This window comes from Theropithecus gelada, chromosome 7a, assembly GCF_003255815.1.
Source record: "Theropithecus gelada isolate Dixy chromosome 7a, Tgel_1.0, whole genome shotgun sequence".
NCBI classification, from domain to species: domain Eukaryota; kingdom Metazoa; phylum Chordata; class Mammalia; order Primates; family Cercopithecidae; genus Theropithecus; species Theropithecus gelada.
In genome coordinates, this window is record NC_037674.1 from 1,149,481 (window position 1) to 1,175,536 (window position 26,056).

Here is a 26,056-nt window from a genome sequence, read left to right on the forward strand (position 1 = left end):
CCAATGTATTCATAGTCTGGTTCTTTCCCCCTTATTTCCAGAACCTTTCTGAATATCTGTTAAATGATAGTGTTCTAAAGTCTAAGGTGGACAGTGTTTGAGTACAAATAGAACTTAACGTTTCAATGTATATTTACATCAGATTACGTGAATCTCAAGCCAATTTTTTTTTTTTTTAACAAATTGCAGATGAAATTTCTTATGTGTCGAGTTGAAAATCGCTCAGGAAAAGCACTCGAAAAGAGTTGCAAGATCATGGAGTGAATTCAAAGCGCTTTGTGCCTTGAGAGCACTGAACTGATACAGTGATAAGAATAATGGTTGGAGACCAGGTATAATTCTTCAAGTCTCAAAGGAAATCACAGAAAATTTCCATTTTGGCAGCTGAGATAAAAATGATCAAGGAAGAAGAGGTTTCAACGTCTGTTTCGTGTTCTAGCCCTTTAGATAGAGTGGCCCATTGCTTCCTAGTCGTGGGGAGCTGGCGTCAATGCAGAGTGGGTTACCGGCCCCTCTCCTGTTGCTTCCAGAGTGTGGTTCTACTGCAGAACAACGAAGCAACATGCCTGCCAACGTCCTTTCACTGCAGCAAGCGACCAGCAGGTAAAATGATTCGGTGTGAAGCTTCTATAGAGACACTCACCCCACCAGAAGGCCTGTGTTGCTGACATTTTAAATTGGCCCCCGTTTCCCTTACATAGAGTGAAAATGCTTTGCTCTTGAGGAGAAGCATTTTCTCAGTCACAGAACCTGCAGAATCTTGGTACTTAACTGATTTGATGTAAAATTGAGGGTGAGACTGGCATATAGAGAAATCTATTTCCATCCATTCATAAAAGATAAATAAAACTTGGCATGAAGTATATAGCTGACTGCAGGAAATGGAAACTCTTACAAGATGTGTATTATTTGAGCTTTCTGTTTCATTTTAAGGCATATTTTGGGTAAATTGGGGGCAGTATTGGCTGGGTCCAGAGTAAATTGTACTAACTTTGTCCTTCTCTGGTATGTAGGGAGGCTCTGTTCTGGTAGGTGGCGTTCGGACTTTGCAGAAGCTGAAGCTTTCTAGACTCTGAAGAGACATTTTTCTCCAGTTCCATTAATGTGAAATGCCTTTTCTTTGCTTTCCCCCTCACCCAGTATGCAGCTTAAAAGACAGACAGTCACAGTTTTAAGCGTGATCCACAGTGGTCAGAAATTTGGATTCCATGTCAAAATACAGAACTGTCATCTCCTCAACTTAGAGTATTTCTGAAAGTGAGGAACACAGTAGCACCTTTGGAATGCAGATCACTCAGACTTCCACACCAAATATTTCCCAGTTCTACATGCAGAGCAAGCTGGGGCTTAGCTGTGCAGAACAGTCTTACACCCTGTGCAATCGCATCCCTCCTGATCAGGCGTCCTGGCAAAGGAGAGTCTTTAATGAAAGAAAGTGTACTTCCCTCCCACTGTCCCCACACTGCTCCTCTCCTTCCTCTAGATGGTAAACACGTACATGATTTAAAAGCCCCTGAGCTCTGCACCTCACCAAGGCACACGCATCTCTCCCTCATTGTGGACTGAAAAGGCTCATCTCAGGAGCTGAGACTGATACAGAGAACTTGAATTACGCAAGCCTGCGGAGAACCTGGCATGGACATGCTCTTAGGGGGTGCTTTAGCTCTTTTCATTCAGACCCCCTAGTGGGAAGCCTGCTATATATGCAGGAATCCACACTGTGATGCTCAGTTAGTGAAATCCTTTGGACTTTCTTGAGCTGAAGGTTCTCCTTCCTAGAAAAGGAGTGCTGAACTCATTTGTTTTGATCAGGAGGGCTGCTGGGGTTGGGAAGAAGAGAATGGCTGGATTCAGAAAACTGAGGTTATTGGTGTATTTATCCTACATGTAAAATTTCAGGAGGATTGCTAACAATATCCAAATATTGAGTGGTTTTGAAACACAAGGCATCAGTAAAATTCTTTTAAGGTAAAATCGAACAAATCCACGTTATAAAAAGTTGTTTTAGGTTATTTTCCTCCCAGTAAGAATTTTTCTAGAAAATTCAGTTCTCTCCAGAACTACTTTTATTATCATGTAGCGGGTTGCAGTTCTTCAGCGTGTTAGAAATTACCCATTCATAAGGTTGGACACTGTGTCTTAAGACTGCCCTGGGGCCACCTTCCCTTGGCGCTCAGTGCCCTGGTGTGACCTGGATTCCTTTGGTCAGGGTCAGGGTCCCTGCAGACTACCTCTGCCAAGGCTGGGGGCTGCTTATGCCCGAGAGACAGAACTAGAGAACCAGAGAGTGAAACTGTCCAATGGAGGAGACATTTCATCTAAGACAGTATTGTCAACCTGTTTCTCCACACATATTCTTGGATTTTTAAACTGAATTCGCTAAATTGAAGCCAATTGGCTTGTGGCTTATGTAGTAACTACCAACCCGAAAGGCAGAGAGAAACAATGGGCTTGAATGTCTCACGCTGTATAGACTCCATCTTTGGAAATTGGGTCATCATATATTGATATCTTTGCATCCATTTACTATGCAACAATCTTAATAGGAATAAGCAGATGAATCTAATTTCACTTTTTCTGGTCTCTTCTGCTCCCATCCTCTTCTGTGTCTAGTATACATCCAGGAAATTGTGTGAAATTGATACTTTTCTATACTTTCTCTGCAAAATATTTTATTTTTCTGAGTAATTATGGTATGCACAATCGATAATCTTTAAAATTATGGTTTCTACGTGAAATGGATTCAGTTTTCTGTGTGAGAAAGATGAGAGGCACAGAGATTCTGGTTCAGAATTTTAATAATGCCAAAGCATTATTAACTAACTGATAGGACTTGTGTTTTGCCTATTGGTGAGGAGAAGTTTCAACAAAGTCTTCTGCAGTTCACACTGGCATCCAGTTATAACAAAGAACTAACAGCAAGAAGCAAGTTGGTTTTGTGTTATAAAAATATCAAAAGAGTATTGATTGGGGGGATATTTTTTCTTTGGGATTTTGCTATGTATCCATATTTCAAAGTATAAAATAATCTTGTTCATCAAAATATGTACTTGATGATCACCATTGCCCATTTTTTTTGCATCTAAAGTTGGTTTGAGTTGAAAATTAATATTCACTAATTTTTTTTCTTTTTTTAAATTTTGGCCAGGCATGGTGGCTCATGTGTGTAATCCTAGCACTTTGGGAGGCTGAGGTGGGCAGATCACCTGAGGTCAGGAGTTCGAGACCAGCCAGGCCAACATGGTGAAACCACCCCGTCTCTACTAAAAAAAAAAAAAAAAAAAATTAGCTGGGTGTGGTAGTGCGCACCTGTAGTCCCAACTACTCAGGAAGCTGAGGCAGGAGAATCGCTTGCACATGGGAGGTGGAGGTTGTAGTGAGCCAAGATGGTGCCACTGTACTCCAGCCTGGCCAGGCAACAGAGCGTGACTCTGTCTCAAAAAAATAAAAATAAAATTGTATCTACGTCTTTCACACTCTGGCGTGTGTCTTCAAGATAACAGGTTGTGTTCACTGTACACCTTTGCAAAATGAAGACAATTACTGAACCTATAATAATGTAACATAAGCTGGGCACGTACTTGGGTTGAGCCTCGGTCTAGTTAAAAACAGCTCTTAAGGTGAAATGTTGAACTAGTCCAAGAACCCAAGGTTCAAATATTGTTGACTCTCAGTAAGTTGGATTAAAGTAATAACCTTCTGATGTTCAGAGATAGTCATCTTTGACCCCAACAACATGAGCATTTTGAAAATCTTATTTTCACCTCCAATGGAAACCGTGGACAATGCGAGTGTACTCTCCCCAGGCCTAGAACGAGGTTATTAGGTAAAGGGGTGCCAGCTAACGGCAATGGTGCTGGAACCAGAGAGGCCACAGAGAAAGGAGACTGGGGTTGGAACCCGCTGCTGTTCACACTGGAGCACAGAGAGCCCAGGCTGAGCCAGCAGGAGTGGGTCTCGGCCAGGGGTGATTCAACACTCATGAGCGCTACTACACCCAGGGCTGCGAAGGAAAGATACAGAAGGACTAGGGGCCTGAGAGAGCATCTTAGACATTCACTTGCACGTTTTACAGATTTCTTGGCAAGGGTAATCAGCAGCTGCTTCCAATATCCATAAACCATTCAGAAACAACACCAAGCTACAATTCAGTAGGGATCAGCAAGAATATTACTTTAAAACTCAATTAGCGTGTGTGTGTGTGTGTGTGTGTGTGTAAAATACATAATAGAAACCTTTGCCGGGTACTTCCTGTGTTGCTGAAAGGTCATTTATAATAAGATACACTGAGCAGTGTCCTTCCTTGCTGCTCCCGATTGGTCACTACTGGTCTGGGGGCGACGGAAGGTCGAGTGTGTACCAAATGCTCTCCACTCTTCACCATGAGCAACGCTTAGAGATACAGGTATCCAACCCAGTAGACCAGGTTAAAGAGCAGGAAGGACGTGGGGAAAAAGACCCGGGAGTACGAGTCCAGCTCCAAGATGTCTATGTGAATACGCCCTTTTCTCCAGGATCCTGATTTACATTCTTCGTAGCAGCAGAAGAAGCTCTGACAGTCTTTGCCATCCAGACACTCATAGACACAGGTATCTTCAAATTCCTGCCAGTAAACGGAATTGTTCAACGTGGTCATCGCAGGTGGCGGCGGCCTCATGTCCAGGAGGGAATAGTTCTGCAGGCAACAAGAATGACACAACAACCATCGTAAAATGCAATAAAAACACCCTGAGGTGTGTGAAGCAATCGGTTCGTATCACATCTGTCTCCTACAGATAAAGAGGATGAGTGGGCCTGCCCATCCCTCACACTCCCCCCAGTGCTGGAGAGACTCGCTCCCTTTTTTTTTTTTTTTTTTTGGTTTTAAGGAGCAGAGAGTTTAATAGGCAAGAAGTAAGGAAGAAGCTTCCCTGTACAGAGACAGAGGGAGAGGGGCTCAAAAGCCGAGAGAGGAGACCCCCGTCTTCAATTCTAATGCAAGGAAAATTGCATTGCAGTTTCAAATCTTGTGTTTCCCGGATTATTAATGAAGAAGGTTAAGCATATTTTAAAATGTGTATTAGTCATTTGAAGTCCCTATTCTGCCTACTTTTCTGTGGATTTGTAGTAAGTATGGACGTATTATATATTTATCCCTTATATGTGAAACAGTACGTATACTGAAGTGGGGAGGGACAAATAGGTTACTTTTTTTCCAATTAGTGAATAGTAAAAGGTATGACGTGCAGGAATGATGAGAGGATCTTCATGTCCCATGTGATTCTGGTGAAAGTGGGCTTTCAGTGTGAGGGGGCTGGATACTGCTTACCATCTTAAGAAGCATAACCAAAAATGTGCCCACCTACAATGCTTTCTTTTCTACCTCCCAAGCCCTTCTCCTGACATGGAAAAGTCCAAATGGGGCAGATAAAGGAGAGAGAACAACATACTCTTCACTCCTCAATGAGAAGAATCATTCCTAACCCTGAGACATGGCTGCAAATAGACTTGTCAGTTCTTCAGACAGAGGCTGAGGTCTCCTGAAAAACGACGACGTGTGCACTACATTGAATTCCGTTAAGGGGATCCGTTTCTAAACTGGACTGAAGAATGGAAGAGAACTAAACAGCATGTTTGCCTGTCTGCTTTGGTTTATCTGTGCTGGTGGATCGGAGATGGGCATATGCCACTGGCAGCCATGGAGACTGATGCCGAGGAGGAGGAGGAGAGGGAACCCTTCTCAGTGGGCTTCCTGGCGAGGGCCTTTGCCTGGGTGTGGCACACTGCTGGGACAGAGGCCATTTGGAATTCATTAGAAAGCATCGTGACAACCTCTTATACTTTCACCCCAAAATACGATTACACGAAGACATGGTACTGCTTCCCTCCTGCTTTTGGGCCTCAGTTTGATTGGACATGCTCATAATCGTGGGGTCATAAACTGGAGACAGGTGAAAGTGTCGGTCGGTCACTCAGAGTCGGTTCTTGCAGCCTTTGGTGCGCTCTTGTCCATGGGAAGCATCTGTGTGTGCGGACAGACCTAAAGCAGGATGGCCTGGACCACACGTTCACAGGGCGTTGCTTGCTCCTCACATGCGGCCACCTCCTTCTGCTACCAGTGGGGCCTCATGGTGCGGCTGCCCACCCTCCTCCTCCTCCGCAATCCTGATGAACAGGCAGAAATAAAAGTCCCGCTGTCTCTATGGGCCTCATGTGGACACGTCTCTTCTAGGTTAATGCTCTTTGTCCCGAGTAGGTGTAAACATCACCAGGGGTTTGCTAAAACATAGCAATTCCCTGCCTCTATCCCACTGCATTGAAGGGATCTGCCTCTTTTTGACAAGCTCCAGTGGAAATATCTGCCGTTATGAACAAACAATTGCAATAAAAGTTTCCTACACGTGTACTTTGACAGTGATCAGCCAGACATTCATCCACTCATTGCTTCAACCCCATTCCTCTATGTAGTCTCTTGCTGTGTGGATGGGACTGGGGGCTACCGGAGACGAGAGAGGAGAAGCCTGGTCGTCACAAGGCAGGGCAGCCCCACAGCAAGATTCTGGCTCAGACCGGGAGGCAGAAGGCTCTGCTGATGAGGGGATGGCTCACCAGAGATCTAAAGGGCAACCCTTGGAGGCCACAGGCAGGGCAGCAGGATGGTTTCTGGAGAAGAGAAACCTCCATTTCACTTCATTTAGGGAACCAAAAAACACCTAGAGATCATATTTACAATATTAAAAATGGTTTTCATTATGTCTTCATAGTTCACTGCTTTGAAATGAAACAAATTCCATTTTATAAGGTTGAAGCAAAATGTAAGATGTTAAGAGCCCTAAATAGCTTAAGAACTTCTTTACCTGCCTCCGTCTCATTAGTCATGAAAATTTCAAACGATGTCCAAGATAGAGATTTTAATTAACAATTCCCCCAAGTCCTCCTTGGCCTAGCTGGGTCCCTGACTCCCTCCTCTTTTGTCTGTGTGTGTAGCACAGCCCTGTAAGTGTCACGGAGCACCGTGCTTCCTGGGCACACGTGGAGTTCCTCAGCCTTGCATTTGACACGTTAGGAAAGGGGAACTGAGCAACTGGAACGGCTCACCCCAAGCCACACATGTGACTGTTCACAGAGCCTGCCCCTGTCCCCCATCACTGCTGCTTCGTGTTGGTAATGGAGGCTCCTTCACTAGCATACGGCTTGCAGACTGACCTTTCAGAATACAGTTGGGAAGATGACAGTTCTCACTCAGCAGAGGACAGACTTGCTTTTTCTTTGGCTTAGCATTATTCTTGCTGCAGGTCTCTGGTTGTGTCTTCTCACCAGGCCTGGCACCCTTTCTGTCTGTGAATTATTTTTCTTTGTACTTTCTTTAAGGTCATTAAACTTTCCAACTTTTTCTTTAAAAATATTTTTTCTGTTCATTTTGTGATATCTTTTTCTCTGTGTGTTAAAGGATTTTTTTCTTTTTTTGGCAACATCACTTCTGTACTAAAGATGTCAATATTTCCTCCTTTCAACACCCAGGTCCTGGCTATGTGTGATGATTGCACCCTTCCCCTCTGCCCTCTGTTTTGGTCCCACGCCATTTGGAAGCATTTGCTGGCAAAATCTGTATGTTCGCTGTGGCTTCCTGAAGCTGTAACAGTGATTTGCCCACAAACGTTTTGGAAGAACTATCATGATCCACACTTGCAGAGTGCAGATAACTATGTAGTCTCCTGACAACGGGCTGGAAGTGCGCTGCATATGAGGTCTCAATTAGCAAGTAGCAAACCACCTGCAGCGTATGGGTGGGTTTGAAACATTTGATGTAATTAGTAAATTGTAATTAGTATACATATGTATAAAGGAATAAAAGTCATGATTGTAAATAAAAGTTGTTATATGATAAAAGTTGTAGTTCGCTTCATTAATTTAAAAATATGTTTCTTGGATTTTTCAATAAAGCTACATTCTTATCTCTAGCCAAAAGAAATTCAGACTTGTTAATAGTTAAATGTAACAAATTTGTTTTTAAATTGTCAAACCTTGGTCAATATTTACAGGGCTTAATTTATCCACACTTCAATTTTCTGATTTGTAGAAAGGTTTGTTATGAGAATAAAGTGAGTTGATACATGAAAGCACAGAGAACACATAGTGCTCAAAAGAAAGTGAGGGGGTCGTCATTTTGAGGGGAGGAAGGACCTTCCAAAGCAGAACACAAGAAGCAGAAACTAGAAAAGAAAACAGTGACGGATTTGACCACAGGAAACAAAATGACACACACAGAAAAAGGCACAAAATAGGAGAGTGGCAATGTTGCCAATTCAAGTTGAAATAAAAACTACATGACAAACAATATCATGAATATATTCTATATGTGACTAAATTATATATTTTATAAAATACAATTTATAGAATATGTAACATATATACCACTGTCAGATTTGTACTTTAAAATACTAATAAAAGTTTAAAAAATTCAAAAGCAATTCACGAAAATAGAAATGCAAATCAAAAATAAACAAGTAACAATATTGTCAATAGTCAAATAAATGCCAGTGAGAAAAGTTTGCAGAGCTCATTTTCCTGCTTGACTATCAAACTGAATGCTCGGAAAGTTCAGGATGAGGTGTCTGGCATTGCTGATGGAGCTGGTGGAGCACCATTTGGCAAAGACCAAAGACCATGCAACCCCTCTGCCCAAACGTTCTGCTCCTAGGAATTTATAACCAAGTAAATCGTCACAGGTAAATACAAATTGGTAATGATAAGAACGTAAATGCAAGTGAAAAACGTGGATAAGCCCAGTCAGTGTCCTGCCAAGACTGCCTGTGCATCAATCATGAACGTAGGATATGATCATTACAATGATCCTATAATATTTGTGGCACAAAACTTAAGTACATGTAAGTACCTATTTTTGAGTTATCAAAGAGGCTATAAAACAATATAAAGATCATAATTCAGTTTTGCTAAAATGCATGAACATATATTATTTGAATGGCTAAAAAAGAACTATATATGCCATACACTAATCCCCATGTAGAAGGATTATGATTACTTTTCTCCTCTAATTTCCAACTTGTCAGAGTTGGATTTTTAACCTAATACTAAACACATTTTTGAAGCCAGCATGTGCATCACTCCTTGGTCTTCAATACATGCATGCATCAACAGCAATCTACCTTTCAAATGCAATGTTTAGTGAAAGTTCTCAGAAATACTGACACCTGCAATGCTATACATACGGAGGGGGCTTGTAGGCTTATTCGCTCAGGAATCCATCTTGAGGAATCTGAATGTAGTAACTACAAGAAAAGAAGAAAAATAACTAGGAAACTGTCATGAACATTTGCATCCAAAATCACTCAAGAGCAACCTTTAGGGTATGACTAAACCAAACCACATCACCGGTAGGTGACACAAGAGAGCTCTTAGAGTCACATTCACATCTTCAGAATCCCGTCTGGTTTGGAAAAGTCTGGTTGAATTGGGTATGTATATCATGCTTTATACGATCCTTAGGAATACAACTGCATTTAGGCACACACTCATCTCAAACAGCGTCCCCATTACCTCCCAGAGAACCTTTGCTACTGCAGCTCACCGATGTCGTCTTCTTCGTGGTGGTTGGTTTTCTACAGCTGGAATAGTAGTTGAGGGTGGCATACTCCATCAGTGCGGCGAAGACAAACAGGAAGCACACGGTCACAAAGAGGTCCATGGCGGTCACGTAGGACACGCGTGGCAAGGACTTCCTGGCGATGGTGCTCAGGGTGGTCATGGTCAGCACCGTGGTGATGCCTGCACAGGGGACAGGTAGCATGTTGTGAAAGGATGCAGCATGCAACAGCAATCCCAGACCGTCACCCACATCCCTCCACCCAGCACGGCTGCCTTACAGGAATCTGATGCTGCATACCTCATGTAATGTTACTTTGAATTTTAATGTCCACACAATTTCATAAGCAATGTTTCCATGAAATGTCTGATTAGAGTCTTCACAATAACACTAAAGTGCCTGAATCAAGTGAACACCTTTCAATTTATTCAGTAATTCTCTCATTGTTGGACATTTTGCCTTTTAAGCAATTTTTAACATCGATGCTCTTTTTGCAGTCCTATCTATTCCCTGCTGTTCCACATCTCACACTTCTGTGCAGCTAAATCCTTTCATTTCTTTCTTCTCCTCACCTCCCCAGTTTGAAAACCCTCACTATTCTTGAAGACCCAGCTCCACTCTTGTCCTCCCGGCAGAGCTGACAACATGCACGTCTGCAGTATCCCTGTACCTTCTACGTATCGCAGCTTTTTTTTTGTTTGTTTTCATTATCACAGGGAATCACATATGTCTTTACGTATCTGTCTCCTAGATAGTGTGGTCTTTAAGACAAAAACAGTCCCTTACTTGTCTTTGCCTGTCCCCCAGCACAGACGCTAGCACATTTGAGGCATTTAAATGAATGCTTTACATCAAATGAATCAATTAATTGGTAACACTCAATGTTGGTTTGACTTCGACTATTTCATATGCATGGGTCAACACTGGATGTTTAATCAAATATTGTGGAAAACATTCAGAAAAGAGACACAGACACACATGAGATGGATGGCTTAGAAGGGAAAACGTGAAAAAAGACATAGACTGTTGAACATAAGAATAAAATGAAGAAGAGCGATTATCATGTGAAACAGGCTAAGACTGACTCTCCCGTGGGTGAACTCCCCAAGAAATCAGGACCTGTCAGAACTACTAGACAGGGCAGGTTAGTGACCCCAGATTCATGAACCCCTGAATCACAGGAATCTGAATTTTAATAGTCACCACCTCTGTAGCTCAATGGGAATACAGTAAAATATCTGCATCGCAGTACTAGTCAGAGAATAGGTACACAGGACAGATGAGGACACATTACTTTACACCTTTGTTGCAGCATTACAGCCTCTGTTTAGTTCCTCCCTGCACCTGCTCAAGGCGGTTCTGCCAGGGCCAGGTGGAGAATGAGTCTCAAAGCACAGGGTGGACAGCTTGTTGAGGTGTAAAGAATATCACCTGGAAGTCCAAGCCCTCCGCCTTGCTCTGGGCCTTCTCAGCGTTTGACCATGAGAAGCCACTTACCATCTTGAATCAGTTTCCTTAACTTGTGCAGTGAAAACAGAATGCTAGGTACTCTTTAATATAGATGGTAAAATTTCATGTAAAAATGCTATGTAAACCGGAAAAGTCTATACTTACATCAGATGTAGTTTTATGGAAAAAGATCTTTTGAAAAAATTATTTTATTTATATTTTTTAAGTTCCAGGGTACATGTGCAGAATGTGCATGTTTATTAGATAGATAAACGTGTGCCATGGTGATTTGCTGCACCTATCAACCCGTCATCTAGGTATTAAGCCCAGCATGCATTAGCTGTTTTCCCTAATGTTCTCCCCCAGGGAATACTATGCAACCATAAAAAAGAATGAGGTCATGTCCTCTGCAGGGACATGGATGAAGCTGGAAGCCATTATCCTCCTTTAATAAACATCCAATTCAACTTTTAAAAATGTGATGACATCATGTCTAAGAAGTTCAAAATCTTAGTTTCTATTTCAATAGAAATACAAATTGTTTGCGTCTGCAATTTCCATAGACCTTGTCCATCAGTTTTCATGAGTGGCCTGTATTCCAGAGGTAGACAGTGGCCGTGTGCTTTATCCTCCCCACTTCCACACCCACCCTGAAACTATACACCCTGAAGAAAAATAAAGCTTAGGCATTTCTATTTAGTTCAGGGGTCTAAGCTACCTAGTAAAGAAGGGTGCTCTGCACAAACACCTGTTGGCATGACTTCCTCTTCGGGGAAAGCCCAAGGGAGTTCAGGAAGGTTATCTCAGCTGAGTCTATTACATATAGGATGCTTTGGGGATGATCCTGGTCTCACAGAATCCTAGAAAAACTTTCTTCTTGACCTTGGAGGGATGAGTGAATATAAATGCTGGCATCTTACCACAGTCAGAAGTAAACCTCCTAATTTAAACACAAACTATAATAACACTTTTTGACATTGGCTTTTTTTTTTCACTCAGCACAATGCCATTGACACATTTAACCGCTGCTGCATTAATAGTTTGTTCTTTCCTACTGCTGATATCATGGCTTGGGTGTTCCATAGTTTCGTTAGCCATTCACTTGTTGAGGGATATTTTGGTTGTGTCCAGTTCTTGGTGATTACATGAACATTCATGTCAGTGTAACAATATCATCCTATTTCAAGTGACTTTCTTGGAGACACATTGTAGCTGGGTCATGCTTTATTTTTTTAATCCTCTCTGCTAACTTCTGTTTTTTTCTCTGGTATGTTCCAGCAATTTACATTGAAAGTAATTATTAATATTAAGATGTAATTATATTGTGTTTCCTGTTTGTTTGTTCCTTTATAATATCTTGTTTTCTTTTTCCTGCCTTCATATGGGTTATCTCAACATATTTTATAATTTTATTTTGCTTTATCTACAGTGTTTTTGAGGCACATCACTCTTTGTGGCCTTTTTAGTGATTCCTCCAGTATTACAAATACATAATTTATCATATTTAACATTTTACCAGTTTGAATGAAATGTAGAAACCTTATTTTCCCTTACTCTTCCTTGATTTTAATATAATTGTCTTAAATATTTCCTTTAATTAGTTTAATAATTACATCAAGTAGCATTATGATTTTTTGCTTCAACCATTATAAGTAATTTAGAAAACTCAAAAGGCAAAGGAAAGTCCATTTTACTTACCCACATTTTCACTTTTTGTGTTTTTTTCTTCCTTTCTTTTGTTAAAAATTCTTCTCTTATCATTTTCTATTTCAAGAAATTCCATTAGCCATTATTTTAGGGGACATCTGTTAGTGACAAATTCTCTTTGTTCTTCTTCGCATGAGAATGAATTTCTCCTTTATTCTTAAAAGATACTCTCATTCGGTATAGAATTCTGGGTTGACTGTTCTTTCTATTCAGCATTAAAAAATGCTGTGCCACTTCCTTCTTGCGTCCATAGTTTGGATAAGAATCCATTGTTATCCAACTTTTTTTTTTTTTATAGGCAAGGCGACATGTTTCTTTGCTACTCTCAATAATTTTTCTTCAGTTTTTAAGAGTTTGATTATGATGTGTCTTTACCTAACATTCTTTGGATTTAACCTATTTGGGATTAATTCAGCTTCTTGGATCTCTAGATTTATGCCTTTTGGCAAATTTGAGTATTTTTTATCCATTGTTTCTTTGAATACTTTTTTTTAGCCTCATTCTATTTCTCTTTTTCTGGAACTTCAATAACACAAATGTTGGATCATTTCCCTCTCTAACATATGTCAACATTTGGAGATATCCCTAAACTCAGTTGATTATTATTTTCAATATATTTCCTCTCTGTTGCTCAGATTGGTTAATTTTTGTTGTTCTGTCTCACGGTTCACTGATTCTTTCCTCTGTCTTTTCTTCTTTTGTTAAGCATATCCAGTGAGCTTTTCATTTTGGCGTTGTATTTTTCAGTGCTAAAAATTCCACTGAGTTCTTCTTTATATCCTCTATTTCTTTGTGGAGCTTTTCTATTTTTTCATTTAGTTGAAGCATGTGTGCATTTGCTCATTGAAGCACATTTATGACTGATATGTTAAAATCCTAATCAGATAATTCCAACAACTGTGTCATCTTGATACTGGCATTTTCTTTTTGATATGATGAATGATATTTTACTGTATGCTGGACATTTCTTGTATTATTTTATCAGACTAAAATATTACACAGAAAATCTTTAAAGTAGCCATACTTACAACATATTTAGAACAAAAACATTAATATAAAGATTAATAAAAGAAATTAAAATTTCTGCACATCAAATGCATAAGAGGAGAAAGATGCTATCCATTGGAAAAATGTATTTATTTTACATAACCAATGGATCTTCAGGATGTTTCATATTATCTAACAACATGAAATATCTATTCAGGTTTATTCTCATGTGAGAAATGTTTCAAAGTTTTCCTAACCTAAGATTCACTTTCTGATCTGAGAAATCTTGATCTAATCTAACATTATAATCCTAACATTTTTCTAGAAATTTAACATTTCTAGTTTTACCATTTTAGTATAATCCATTTTAAGTAAATTTTTGTGTATGGCAGGAGGTGGATATTGAAATTCACTTTCATGATGTAATTATTAGGTTTAGAGTTCTATAATATCCAGTAGCTCAAAGACATTGATATTGTTCAGCTCCTCCATTCCTTTACTGGCTTTTTGGTTGTTGACTGGTTTAATCACTTAAATAAGTGGACAAATGTGCTTGTTTGTGTACACTGCTGATAGAAGTATATTTAAATATTAAACTGTGATTGATTTTTAAAATTTATCCTCTTCTCAGTTTTTGTTTATTTTAATATGAAGCTGTAATACTAGGTACGGGTGCATTTATGAAAGTCTTGTCTCTCTGTTGAATTTACCCTTTTATTATTATTATATGCTCTTACTTATTTCTATGTTGAATTCTTAGCTATGCCTTTTATTATATTTTCATATTTTTTCAACAGATTACAATAAGATTTCTTAACATATCTACTTAGAATTTTTTTAGTATTACTTCACTCGTTTTTGTACCACATAGGAACATGGTTCCATATGTCCCCTAACCTCATTGCTATTTATGGCCTATATTTTATTTTTTCTTATGTCATAAGTCTCATCTTGCATTGTTATTATTTTGACTTTAATTGAAAGAATAAAAATAGAAAACTAGTTTTTTAAAATTTCACCACATGCTTACCATTTCTGATGTTTTTCATTACTTCTTATAAATCCATTTTTCTGTTTATTATTTCTATTACCTAATTAGTTTGTTTTAGAATTTTTACTATGGTTTTAGATTTTCTGTGACAAATTAACACAGATTTTGTTTATCTAAAAAAACTTCATTCTGATGAAATTTTTGAAGTACATTTTCTCTGGATATAGAATTTCAATACTTTAAAGCCAGCAATTAAATATCTTCTGGTTTCCATTATTGCATATGAAGAATCAGTTAGTCATATTTTTGCTCCTCCACATACGACAGGACATTTTTGTTTATCTACTTGCAAGTATTACCTTTATTTTTGATTGTCATCATTTAGACTATGATACTTTTCTTTGTATTTCTCCTGCTTGTATCTCACTAAGCTGTTTGAATTTGTAGGCTGGTATTTTTCACCAAACATTGGAATTTCTTAACCACATTTTTTCAAAAATATTTTTCCTCATTCTTTTTTTCTTATTATTCTGATTTTAACTATCGCCTCAGTTATAGTCACTTATAGTTTTGTTATACATATTCGTATTGTACCACAGATCACTGGTACATTCTTTCTTTTAATCTTTTTATTCCCTTGTTCTTCAGATTACATAATTTTCATCTGATGGTCTTCAATTTTATATAACCTTTTATTTCTGCCATCTTCAATCTGCTCTTAAGTTTAGTGAATTTTTCAATCAAGATATTATATATTTCATTCTAGAATTTCTTTTTGTATACTTTCTGTGATGAGATGACTCATCTGTTCATTAATTAAAATCATATTGTCCTTTAAGTCCTCAGACATTGTTATAATAGCTATTGTTAAAGTCCATGCCTACTGAGTCAGCATTAGATTTCTCTTTGCTTTTTATTAATCCTTCTTTCTTTGTAATCATGGGTCACATTTTTCTACATCTTAGAGTGTCTAATAAGTTCTTATTATAACTCCTTATAATTTAAAGAGTCTGCATGATATTATCTTTTTAAGAAGCCCTTTGAATTCTTATGACAGGTTCTCCTTGATCTTGTTATTGCTTGGTTCAAGCTTCATCAAATGACATTTAGAGTACCCCCTTTACTTCTAGGCACAGACTTTTTGGTGTCTCAACTAGACACTAACCATCTTATTAAATAAAGTTCCTCAGTTCTTCTGGCTATAAATTTATTATCTGACTGCACTGTGAAATTCTAGCTTCTGTATCTTGAGCCCAGAACAACTATTCTCTGTAGGATTTTCATAGTCTCAAGTTGTACAAACATAGTTATATATTATATCACTTTGAAGTTTATCTTTAGATATCTTATGTACAGTGACATCTAATACATGTAACCATGAAGCCATAACCCCAAGGGTTAGTCACAAAATCTGTGTTGATTTGCCTACAGTTCTATCATGTATTTTCTATAAGCATGCAAAACTAGTATAGGTAGAGGATATTACAGGCTAATTAATCTCTTGGCCTCTGGTCTACCCAGGCCCAGTGCTTTGTTCTTGAACACACAAATTAAAAAAAAAAACACAGAGAAATAACAATGCAGATATGAAAGATGTTGCAGAGATTTGAAATTGAGGCAGCTTCCTCTTTGCTATAGGAATTTTTTTTGGGGGAAACAATCTGTATATTCAGTCTTATATATTACCTGTCTTCAAAAAATCAAAACATTGAAAGTTTCCTGTCAGAAAGAAAAACTGACATAATATATGTTGCACAGTTCTAAAACTACTGAAAGTTAGTGTTTTATTAAGAAGACTTTGGGAACCAGAGAAAAATTCATGAAAAGACTGAGTTTTAGTGTGTGGCTTACAGCTGAAAAAAAATGATCATTTTCTCGTTTGCTGGTAAAGTTGCTATATATAAGCAGAGCTTCAATTATTGATAAACTGTTTTTACCAATATTATGTCCTCAGTCCTCAGAGGTGTGTGGTAAATTCTGCTTCCTGACATTAATGTAGGGGGACTTTTGAGTTGACAGGTTCTGGGATGTGCCTATGTTTTGGTGATCATATCAGCCTGTGATACAGGATACTATCACAATTTATTTACTCTGAATCTCCTACCCCATCTTGATTTATGTAGCACACATAGAATCCCATCGTGAGAAAGAATAGCCTCACTTGGCTTCTTAAGAGAAAAGTCTAAGCACAGTTCAAGTAACCCTCAAATTAGATCATTCACATTTAAATAGTTTTTTACATTGAAGGCATTTTATGAATGCTTCTATATTAAAATTATGCAAATTTATGGAAGAGAGTTTTTGAAACTCACCTAATGCTGTTCTTGCTGGTGTAGCATCTTTTTTGATCCAAAATGACACCCAGGATAAAACCACAGTCAGTATACAGGGAATGTATGTCTGAATAGTGAAGTATCCCATTCTTCTACTCAATTCAAAATATATAGTCATGACAACATAATCACCTGTAATAAAATATTGCCAAAAATAAGACAACTTTGATGGATCAAAAATAATTCAGGAAAATAATTTTATAATTTATTTTGTTAAATGAATGACTTGGATAAAAATGCATAACTACAACAATATCAAATCAAGAAATGGTCAAAATTCTGGTTTTCTTAAATTTAATTTTCATAGTATCCATGGCTGTACCAGGCATTTAATCGGTCAGTGTAAAGGGCACAAAACGAACATACTCATGGATACAGTGAAAACACATGCATATCTTTTCCATGACAGGCCATGACTTGATGAGCTATCATTGCTTGAGTCCTTCCATAGGTTGTATGATTAAATTCAAGAGTAATAGGTAAACTCAACCCTCAAAGAGACCCAGGGTTATTTTAAGGGATGCTTTTCCAATTAATAACAAAGCTATCATATCTTACATAAACTTGTGTAACCATTTGATATTTTTATTTATTTATACCATTAAGTTTTGCTTATCAACTTTGCACTTTGTTTTACTTAATGTATGTATATTTATCTTATCCTTTTGTAACTCCAGGATTTAAGTTGTGCCAACCCAGAAACAAACAGAAGTGATCCTTTCCTAACATTCCACTCTCTTCTACCAAAGCAGAGCCACACCATAAAGAAGTTGGGAGCAATGTAGATGTTATTGGAGATTCCATAAGACCCCCTAGGGGCTTGAAAGAGGGTGCATGCTTAACATTGTACATTTTGTCCCCAAAGCATCTCCATTCATTCTTGTCTAGGCCAGCTCTTGCCGAGATTATCTCCTCATCCTCATCCTCCCCATTTGAATCCTCCACCCCTTTAGCCTGCTGGATTCAGCCATCCAGTGCCTGAAATCCACCATGTCCAGAACTGAACTATCACCTTCCCCATGCCAATACTGCTCTTCTTTCAGGTCTGTCTCTCACTTGTTCAAGGAGGAAACCAAAAAGCCACCTCTGACTCCTCCTTTTCTCTTCTCAATGGTTCTATCTGATCCACTGCTCTCAAATCATTTCCCCATCTAGTCCAAGCTACCACCTTCTGCCCATAGATCCAAGCTTGTCTCCTAATGAGCAGTCCTTCTGGCTCTAAATCATTCTACCTACTGCCGTCAAAGGGAACTTTCTAAAACACAAGTATCATTTTAGCCTTCTCCTTATTAGCTGCCCTTGTACAACTCTGACATTTTCATGTGGTCCACATCATTCTGCATTAGACACTCCTTGCCCTGTGCTCTTTACACTCTTGGCATGTGGTCTGCCCAGGCCCTCAGACTTGCCAAAACCCTTCCCCACATGCCTCTGAATCCCTTCCCATCAGCATATATGCTCTTTTTTTTTCTTTCCCCAACATCTATATAGTTCCTATTCACTCATTAAGCTTAAAAATCTATTAGTGCCCCAGGAACTCTTCCCTGACATCTTCCCATAAATTGATGGATTTGTTTCTAAAATTACTGATACAATATCTATCTTAAAACCAATAAACTGGTTGGTTTGTAGAATATGTCTCTCTTGTTTACCAGTGTTGGCTAACCATAATAAATTAATTAATATTTGCTGAATGAAAAGACTATCACTGAAGTCCTTTTTTTTTTTTTTTTTTTTTTTTTTTTTTTTTTTTTTTTTAGACAGAGTTTCACTCTTGTCACCCAGGCTAGAGTGAAAATGGTGCAATCTTGGCTCACTGCAACCTCTGCCTCCCAGGTTCAAGCAATTCTCTTGCCTCAGCCTCCCAAGTAGCTGGGACTACAGGCATGTGCCACCACGTCTGGCTAATTCTTTTTTTTTGTTGTTGTATTTTTAGTAGAGGTGGGGTTTCACTATGTTGGCCAGGCTGGTCTTGAACTCCTGACCTCAGGTAATCCACCTGCCTCGGCCTCCCAAAATGCTGGGATTATAGGCGTGAGCCACCACGCCCAGCCCGAAGTTCAGTTTTTACTTAAAAGATTGATAGGGAGACGGTATTGGGCTCAGATGAAAACTATGCTTCCAATAAATTAGAATTTTTTGCAGGATGAAATATTCTGTTGTGGCAATATTTAGAGTTGTTGATAGAAACATCAACTTTGATACCATTTACCAAGAAACATTTAAAAATTTAAACAAATTAGTATTTCAGTACAAAGGAATTATGATGATTAGCCTGAAGCAGTAAAAGAGCACAAGTATATATTTTAAAGTAATGTGAATGCCAAAATTACATCATTTCCTAAGGAAATGTGATTTGAATTATGTGTGATTCTTAATGCCTATTAATTTTTTGCATAAAATTGCAATCAAAACCCTAGAGGAATAAACAAACAAGCTAATATACAGAAAAACAAAGCATAATAAATCACCCTAGGAGTTATGCACAGTCCAAACGGAACATCCAAAGAGTTGAATAATTTCAATTATCACCATTGCAGATTACTGACAAGATAAACAGAAAACAACTCCAGACAAGACGCACAATTTATTACAGCAGATCCACCTGCTTTCTCCCTGCCTGGGGTGAGAGGGGCTCCCCATGCCTGTCCTCAGCACACTCCCTTGCCTAGTTCAGAAGTCTACCTGGGCATCCATGGGCATCCTACTGAGGCTCTGCCTTTCCCAGACATGGGTGCTTTGCAGGAGGGAGGCAGCAGCACCAGTGAAAGTCCCAGTGCTGGGTGCATGAGTGGAGGTGTGCACAATATGGAGGTGTGCAAGATACTGGGAATGATGGAGGAGGTGGCACCAGTCAAAATCCCAGTGCTGGGAGCATGACTGGAGGAGTGCACCATGCTGGCAACGATGGAGGAGGCGGCACCAGTCAAAGTCCCAGTGCTGGGAGGTGTGCACTATGCTGTCAGTGATGGAGGAGGCGGCAGAATGACCCATGAAGATGACTCCTTCCTCGGCGCATATTCAGAGGAAAGGCAGGACCTGAAGCTAGTTATTTCCAATCCCAAATACTTGTTTTATTTATTTCATTAGGCAGCAATCCATTCTCAATAATTGCTTTTTAGCATTAAACGTAGAAATACAATTTGCCCCGGGATGATGTTTTGAAACACCACAGTGGACTAGTTGCAGCTTTTCTATTTCCTTATTTATTCATTTATTTCAGAGTTAGTAAGTTCCATATCTGGTAGTTCCCACCACCAGAGAGAGACTGACATGCATTTATTTGCTCTCAGTGATTCCAAGTTCACATTCTCAGAAAGCCTCTGAGAGGGTCAATTTCAGACAGGTCAGAATCAGATAAATAAAACCCATGGTGTAGAAGATTGTATTGGCTTAGGTTAGGTCGCTGCCCATCTTGGACACATCGACTTCAACTAAGGCAGGTTCAGGTAAGACCATGGCAGCTCCCAGGTTGGCTGTGGAAGGAGGAGCAGTTCCCCGAAGATGGGGCTTTATCCCCAGAAGAAAGACAGGTTGACGGGTAGGGACAACAGAGGAAATCTGGCTTGGAAACACCAAAGGAAGTAAATGTACAAATTTTCTTTGTCATATCATTTAATGACTCTATATTGAAGTATATTTCCATGTTTCTCAGAGAACATAAAATTATTCTTTATTCACACTTCACACAATTAGTTTCTTGTAAAATCAAAGGACATGGTACATTTAAAGACCTTTTTATTTTACTAAACTTTGTTTGTAAAATTATTATTTTAATGAATCATTAGGTAGATAATTTATTATTGAAAAAGGAAGTTGGTAGGGGTGTTATTTTTTTTTTTTTCTGAAAATGCTAACCAGCTGCTAGATAACGTCTTGTGAGCCACATTAGTAAATTACCAAATATATAAGCAAATTTACAATTTTTAAATTCTAGGTTTCTGTTTTGGAATTTGCTAGCAACATAGTATCTTGTGCTTTAAAAGTCCAATTGTGTTTCAGGAAGAAATCTTCACAGAAAATTAAAAAAAGGAAAACCCTTTACAGAATGTATTTCTAATATATGAGCTCTAAAGATGTTCCCACCTGAATTTATCATCCCATTTAATCGGTAAGTTTGGAAGTTCATATAGATATTTTCAATACTCCAACTCCTCCACAGACTAGGTGAATCTTTTGTAATTTACCCCAGCATTATCCTCAGAGGATATATACTATTTCAAAACCATTCTTAACTCATGTCATAGATACCACATTTCTTTATCGCATCTCTGGCACCAAAAACATCCTTTGAGTCTCCTTTAAATGTTGTTATTTCCCTCCATCTCCTCTCCTTCTCATGGCCATCTCTTCCTCCGCCCATTACAGATACACCCAGCCTGGTTTCCTTTCAAAATTGCCTAAGCTTAATACTCTTTGAAAAGCCACCTGAGGCCTAGAGATTAACAAGCAATGCTCAGTCAAAAAGCCTAATGTTCTCCATCTTATTCTTCAAGTTCACCCTGAGGTAACTTGTCTTTTTCTTCTCTTTATTACATTTATTTATAAAAAGAAGTTCCAGCCGGTCACGGTGACTCAAGCCTGTAATTCCAGCAATTTGGAAAGCCGAGTTGGGTGGATCACCCGAGGTCAGCAGTTCAAAACCCACCTGGCCAATGTGGTGAAACCCCATCTCTACTAAAAATACAAAAAGTTAGTTGGGTGTGGTGGTGGACGCCTGTAATCCCAGCTACTTGGGAGGCTGAGGCAGGAGAATCTCTTGAACCTGGGAGGCAGAGGTTGCAGTGAGCCGAGATAGTGCCACTCTATTCCAGCCTGGGCAATGAGAGCAAAACTCTGTCTCAAAAAAAAAATTAAGAAACATTTAAAAAGAAGTTTCTCATTTTAGGGAAATTAAATTTATCAACCTTTTATTTTACCATTCATACCATTTGTGTCATTCTTGAGAATTTGTTCCTTAACCCAGGACCATCAAGTTTCCTTATACAAGTTTTGCTTTTCTTCCGGTTTCCCTTCTATGCAATTACTACTTCTCCAATTCAAGTTCTCTGAATTCCATGATTAGTGGCTGTACCATCATTTATTGTGACCTCTGGTCATCCGCAGGGCCACCTCTCTTTTATTTGTGTGTTCGTATCTGTACGAATCTGTGCGTGTGTTTTAATTCCGACACATAACCACACTGACTTAATCAGCATAACCGTGGCAGACACAGGCTAAAGTGACCCCCAGTTAGTCATACAGTCGTATCGTTCCCTCCTCGTGAGTGTGGGCAAAACCTGATTTGGTTTCACTTAATGGATCAACTCCCTTGATTGAATTTCTTTATACGGCAAAGATGAATAAATTTTGCAAATGTAATTAAGACCCAAAAATCTGTTGATTTCAAGTTAATCAAAGAAAGATTATCCTGGGGGACCCTGACTTAATCAGGCGAAAGATGTTAAAAGAAAGACTGAGCCTTTCATGAAGAGAGAGACTGTCCTCTGGTCTCTACAGCTGCAAATAATAATTCTGTCAACAACTTGAGTTTGGAAATTTGATTCTTCCACAGTCAAGTCTCCAGATGAGACTGAAGCTCAGCCAACTCCTTAATTGCAGCCCTAAGAGCCTAAGCAAAGTTCCCAGCCAAGCCACACCTAATTCATAGAAATTACAGGGTCATAAATGTGTTTTGTTTTAAACTACTGAGTTTGTGGCAATTTGTTAAACTGAAATGGAAAACTAATATAATAGCACTGGTCACAAGCAGAGAAGCTGCCAATCTTTGTATTCTTCTCCATGGATGCCTTGGCTTTTCTTGGGTCTTTGTGCTTCCATAAAAATTGTAGAATCTGTTTGAAAATTTTTCACAAACACTGTTGGTATTTTGATTGGAATAAATTATGCATCCTCATTTATTTAGATAATCAGTGTAGCTACCTGAAAGTACAGCAGTTAAGAAGAAAAAGTATTTGTCATCGTCAAGTTTTATCTATTTCGATTTGAATATCCTTCAATGAAATGTTGAATTACTTCCATAAAGCTCTGGCAAGTCTTTTGTTAGATTTAGTTCTTGATACATGTATATTTCTGTTGCTATGGATGATATATTTAAATTAAATTAAAATTACATTTATATTTAAGTTCGTGGTTTTTTTTTTTCTTCCTGATTTGTTATAACTGTATTAACATGTGTCTCATGTCCTGTTTTCCTGGGACCTGGTTGGCAGATTCATGTCTTCCTTCATTTCAGGACTTTTTTTTTTTTTCCAATACGGCCTTGAAATATTTTGTTCTATTTGCTTTATTCTTTTCCTCGTCTCACAAACATTAATTATGTGTTTGTGGGCACTCTGTTTGATTTACACATCTGTCTTGTTTTCTTACTATTCACTGTTTGAGTGCATTCCTCAGTATTAGTAAGCCTGTTCGTCATGTTCCTGACAATATTATCAGCAGATTAGATTCTGGAACAGCTACTTGTAATGTGGCTTTCATTTATTTTTTATTTTTATTATTATTATTATTGTTATTTTTTGAGATGGAGTCTTGCACTGTCACTCAGGCTGGAGTGCAGTGGTGCGATCTCGGCTCAGGGCAAGCTCCGCCTCCCAGGTCCATGCCATTCTCCTGCCTCAGCTTCCTGAGTAGCTGGGACTACAGGGGCCCACCACCATGCCTGGCTAATTTTTTTGTATTTTTTTTTTTTTTTAAGCAGAGATGGAGTTTCACCGTGTTAGCCAGGATGCTCTCGATCTCCTGACCTCGTGATCTGCTCGCCTTGGCCTCCCAAAGTGCTGGGTTTGCAGGCATGAGCCACCATGCCTGGCCTTAAGTTTGGACTATTTCTAAGTGGCAGAATCAGGATCTGAACTTGCATCTTCTCATTCCAAGTTCAACACATGGTGACTGCCATCTAAGAGGTGAAGCAGAGGAACTTCCAGAACATTCACTAGTTGAAATGTCTGGTTGATAAAATTCGGACTATCTGGGACGTGACTTTTTATTAGGATCCAGGATGGCTGTTTTCACCAACTCATCATCCTCACTGGAAAGAAACAGGCAACAGGCATTCTGGGTTCACCTGGAACCCAGGGAACGATCGTTTCAATACAACTGCTCCCAAATTGGTGACAAAAATCAGTTTATTTTAGGGAACAAAATTGAACCCAGTTTTTGCATCGCAGAATGTTTAAGTGTTGCTTGTGTTGTTGCTCAGTAACTTTATTCAGCTAGAAATTTCTACCTAATCACTACATGCTGAGTCTGGGGTGGCATGAGAATATGAAGCGTCTGGTTGCCACAGGGATAAGGGTTTCTCATGCTCTTGCCAATTTCTCATCCAGAAACACCACCATGTTTCTAAGGGAGGATCAAGGAGAATCCTGAGACAGCCTCCCTGTGGGGTTGCCGAGAGAGGATGACAGAACTCATTGTGAGAACTCCACCCACGTCCACGCCACTGTGTCCCCTGCGAAGCAAACGTCTCAGTACACAGGGAGAAGGGCAACAAAAACTGGTGCAATAGGGAAATGGTGGAAATCTGCAGCTGTGCATGTGCGACTGGAAAATCATGCACGCACTACCCCTTGGGGAGAGATGGCAGCACCGTGAGGCCCAGCATTACATCTGGAGAAGGAACAGGAACACTTGTGAAGGTCACACTCTAAAAACTAGGTTTACAAATCATGCCTAAGACTGAGCCTTACTCCAAACATTGATAACATCTCACCCTCCCTTGGTCCAACCACCCACACGCAACAAGCGTAGAATGAAAACAGCAGTGTAGTCCAGGTGGTGACCGCAAGAGACAGATGTTCCCTGGGAAGAGTGCAAGGGGAAGAGTCAAAACTGAGCCACAGGACCTGCAGTCAAGCAGATAGTCAACTTCAAACCTGGCTTAACTTCTAACTAAATAAGCAAGAACCCTCACGCTAAAAGCAGAGCAAAATGAAAGGCATGCTTATTTCTAAGCATACATAAAATTTATCTGAGTATCTACTACTCTATAAAACATGTCTGGCTTCCAAATAAAATTATGGGACATACAAAAACCAAAAATAGCAGCCTGGAAAGGCAAAATAATTACTAAGAACAGAACGAGATAGGAAAGAGGGTATTTAAATAATTATTTAATATGTTAATGGCTCTAATGGAGAAATAGACAACATGCAAGACCAAACAGGTGATTTGGTTCATCAATGGAAATTAGCATAATGGAAATTAGCAGATCAATGGAAATTATAAGAAAGAACCTAATGGAAGTGCAAGAAATAAAAAATGTAGTAATAGAGGTTAAGCATGCTTTTGATAGGCACATTAGTAAACTTATCACAGCCGAAGAAAGACGCAGTGAGCTTTACTATATGTGACTAGAAATTATCCAACCTAAAACACAAAGAGAAATACGAGCTTAAAAATCGGGACAGATAAACCAAGAGCTGTGAAAAAAATAAGGAACTGTCTAATATGCATATTATTTGAATCTAAAAAGAAGAAGAGAAAACGATATATTTGAAGAAATAATGGCTAAGAATTTTGCAAAATAATGACAGACACCAAAGTACAAATCCAAGAAGCTCAAACATCAGCCAGAATCAAAAGAAAACAAACAAAAAACAAAAACCTCCACCTACGTATATCATATTAAGTGTTGAAAACCAGATACAAAGGGAACATTTTGGAAGCAGCCAAAGGAAAAAAAGATACATTTTTGTTTTTTGCTTTTCCCCCCACCAGAGGAGCAAAAGGGTAAGATTCACAGAAGACTTCTCTTCAGAAATCATGCAAGAAAGAAAACAATGGAATGAAATCTTTAAGTTTCTGAAAGAAAAAAGTCAACCCACAATGAAACTCAGTAAAAACACTTTCCAAAAGTGAAACAGACATAAACACTTTCTCAGAAAAATAAAAACTGAGGGAATTCAGCCGGGCTCAGTGGCTCACGCCTGTAATCCCAGCACTTTGGGAGGCCAAGGCAGGCAGATCATGAGGTCAGGAGATTGAGAGCATCCTGGCTAACAT

The 26,056-nt window shown here is 39.0% G+C and overlaps 1 protein-coding gene across 1 annotated transcript in view; it reads right to left on the bottom strand.

Moving 5' to 3' along the window:
• Positions 1-4,050: 4,050 nt before the first annotated feature.
• GABRG3 (gamma-aminobutyric acid type A receptor gamma3 subunit) overlaps positions 4,051-26,056 on the bottom strand; it is a 557,527-nt gene continuing 535,521 nt past the window's right edge. Inside the window, exons 7-10 of the mRNA XM_025390323.1 lie at positions 17,030-17,182; positions 9,569-9,765; positions 9,210-9,269; positions 4,051-4,675 (exon numbers count right to left, since the gene is read on the bottom strand). Coding sequence (XP_025246108.1) covers positions 4,394-4,675; positions 9,210-9,269; positions 9,569-9,765; positions 17,030-17,182 — 692 coding nt within the window. The 3' untranslated portion in view covers positions 4,051-4,393. The remainder of the gene's footprint in view (positions 4,676-9,209; positions 9,270-9,568; positions 9,766-17,029; positions 17,183-26,056) is intronic.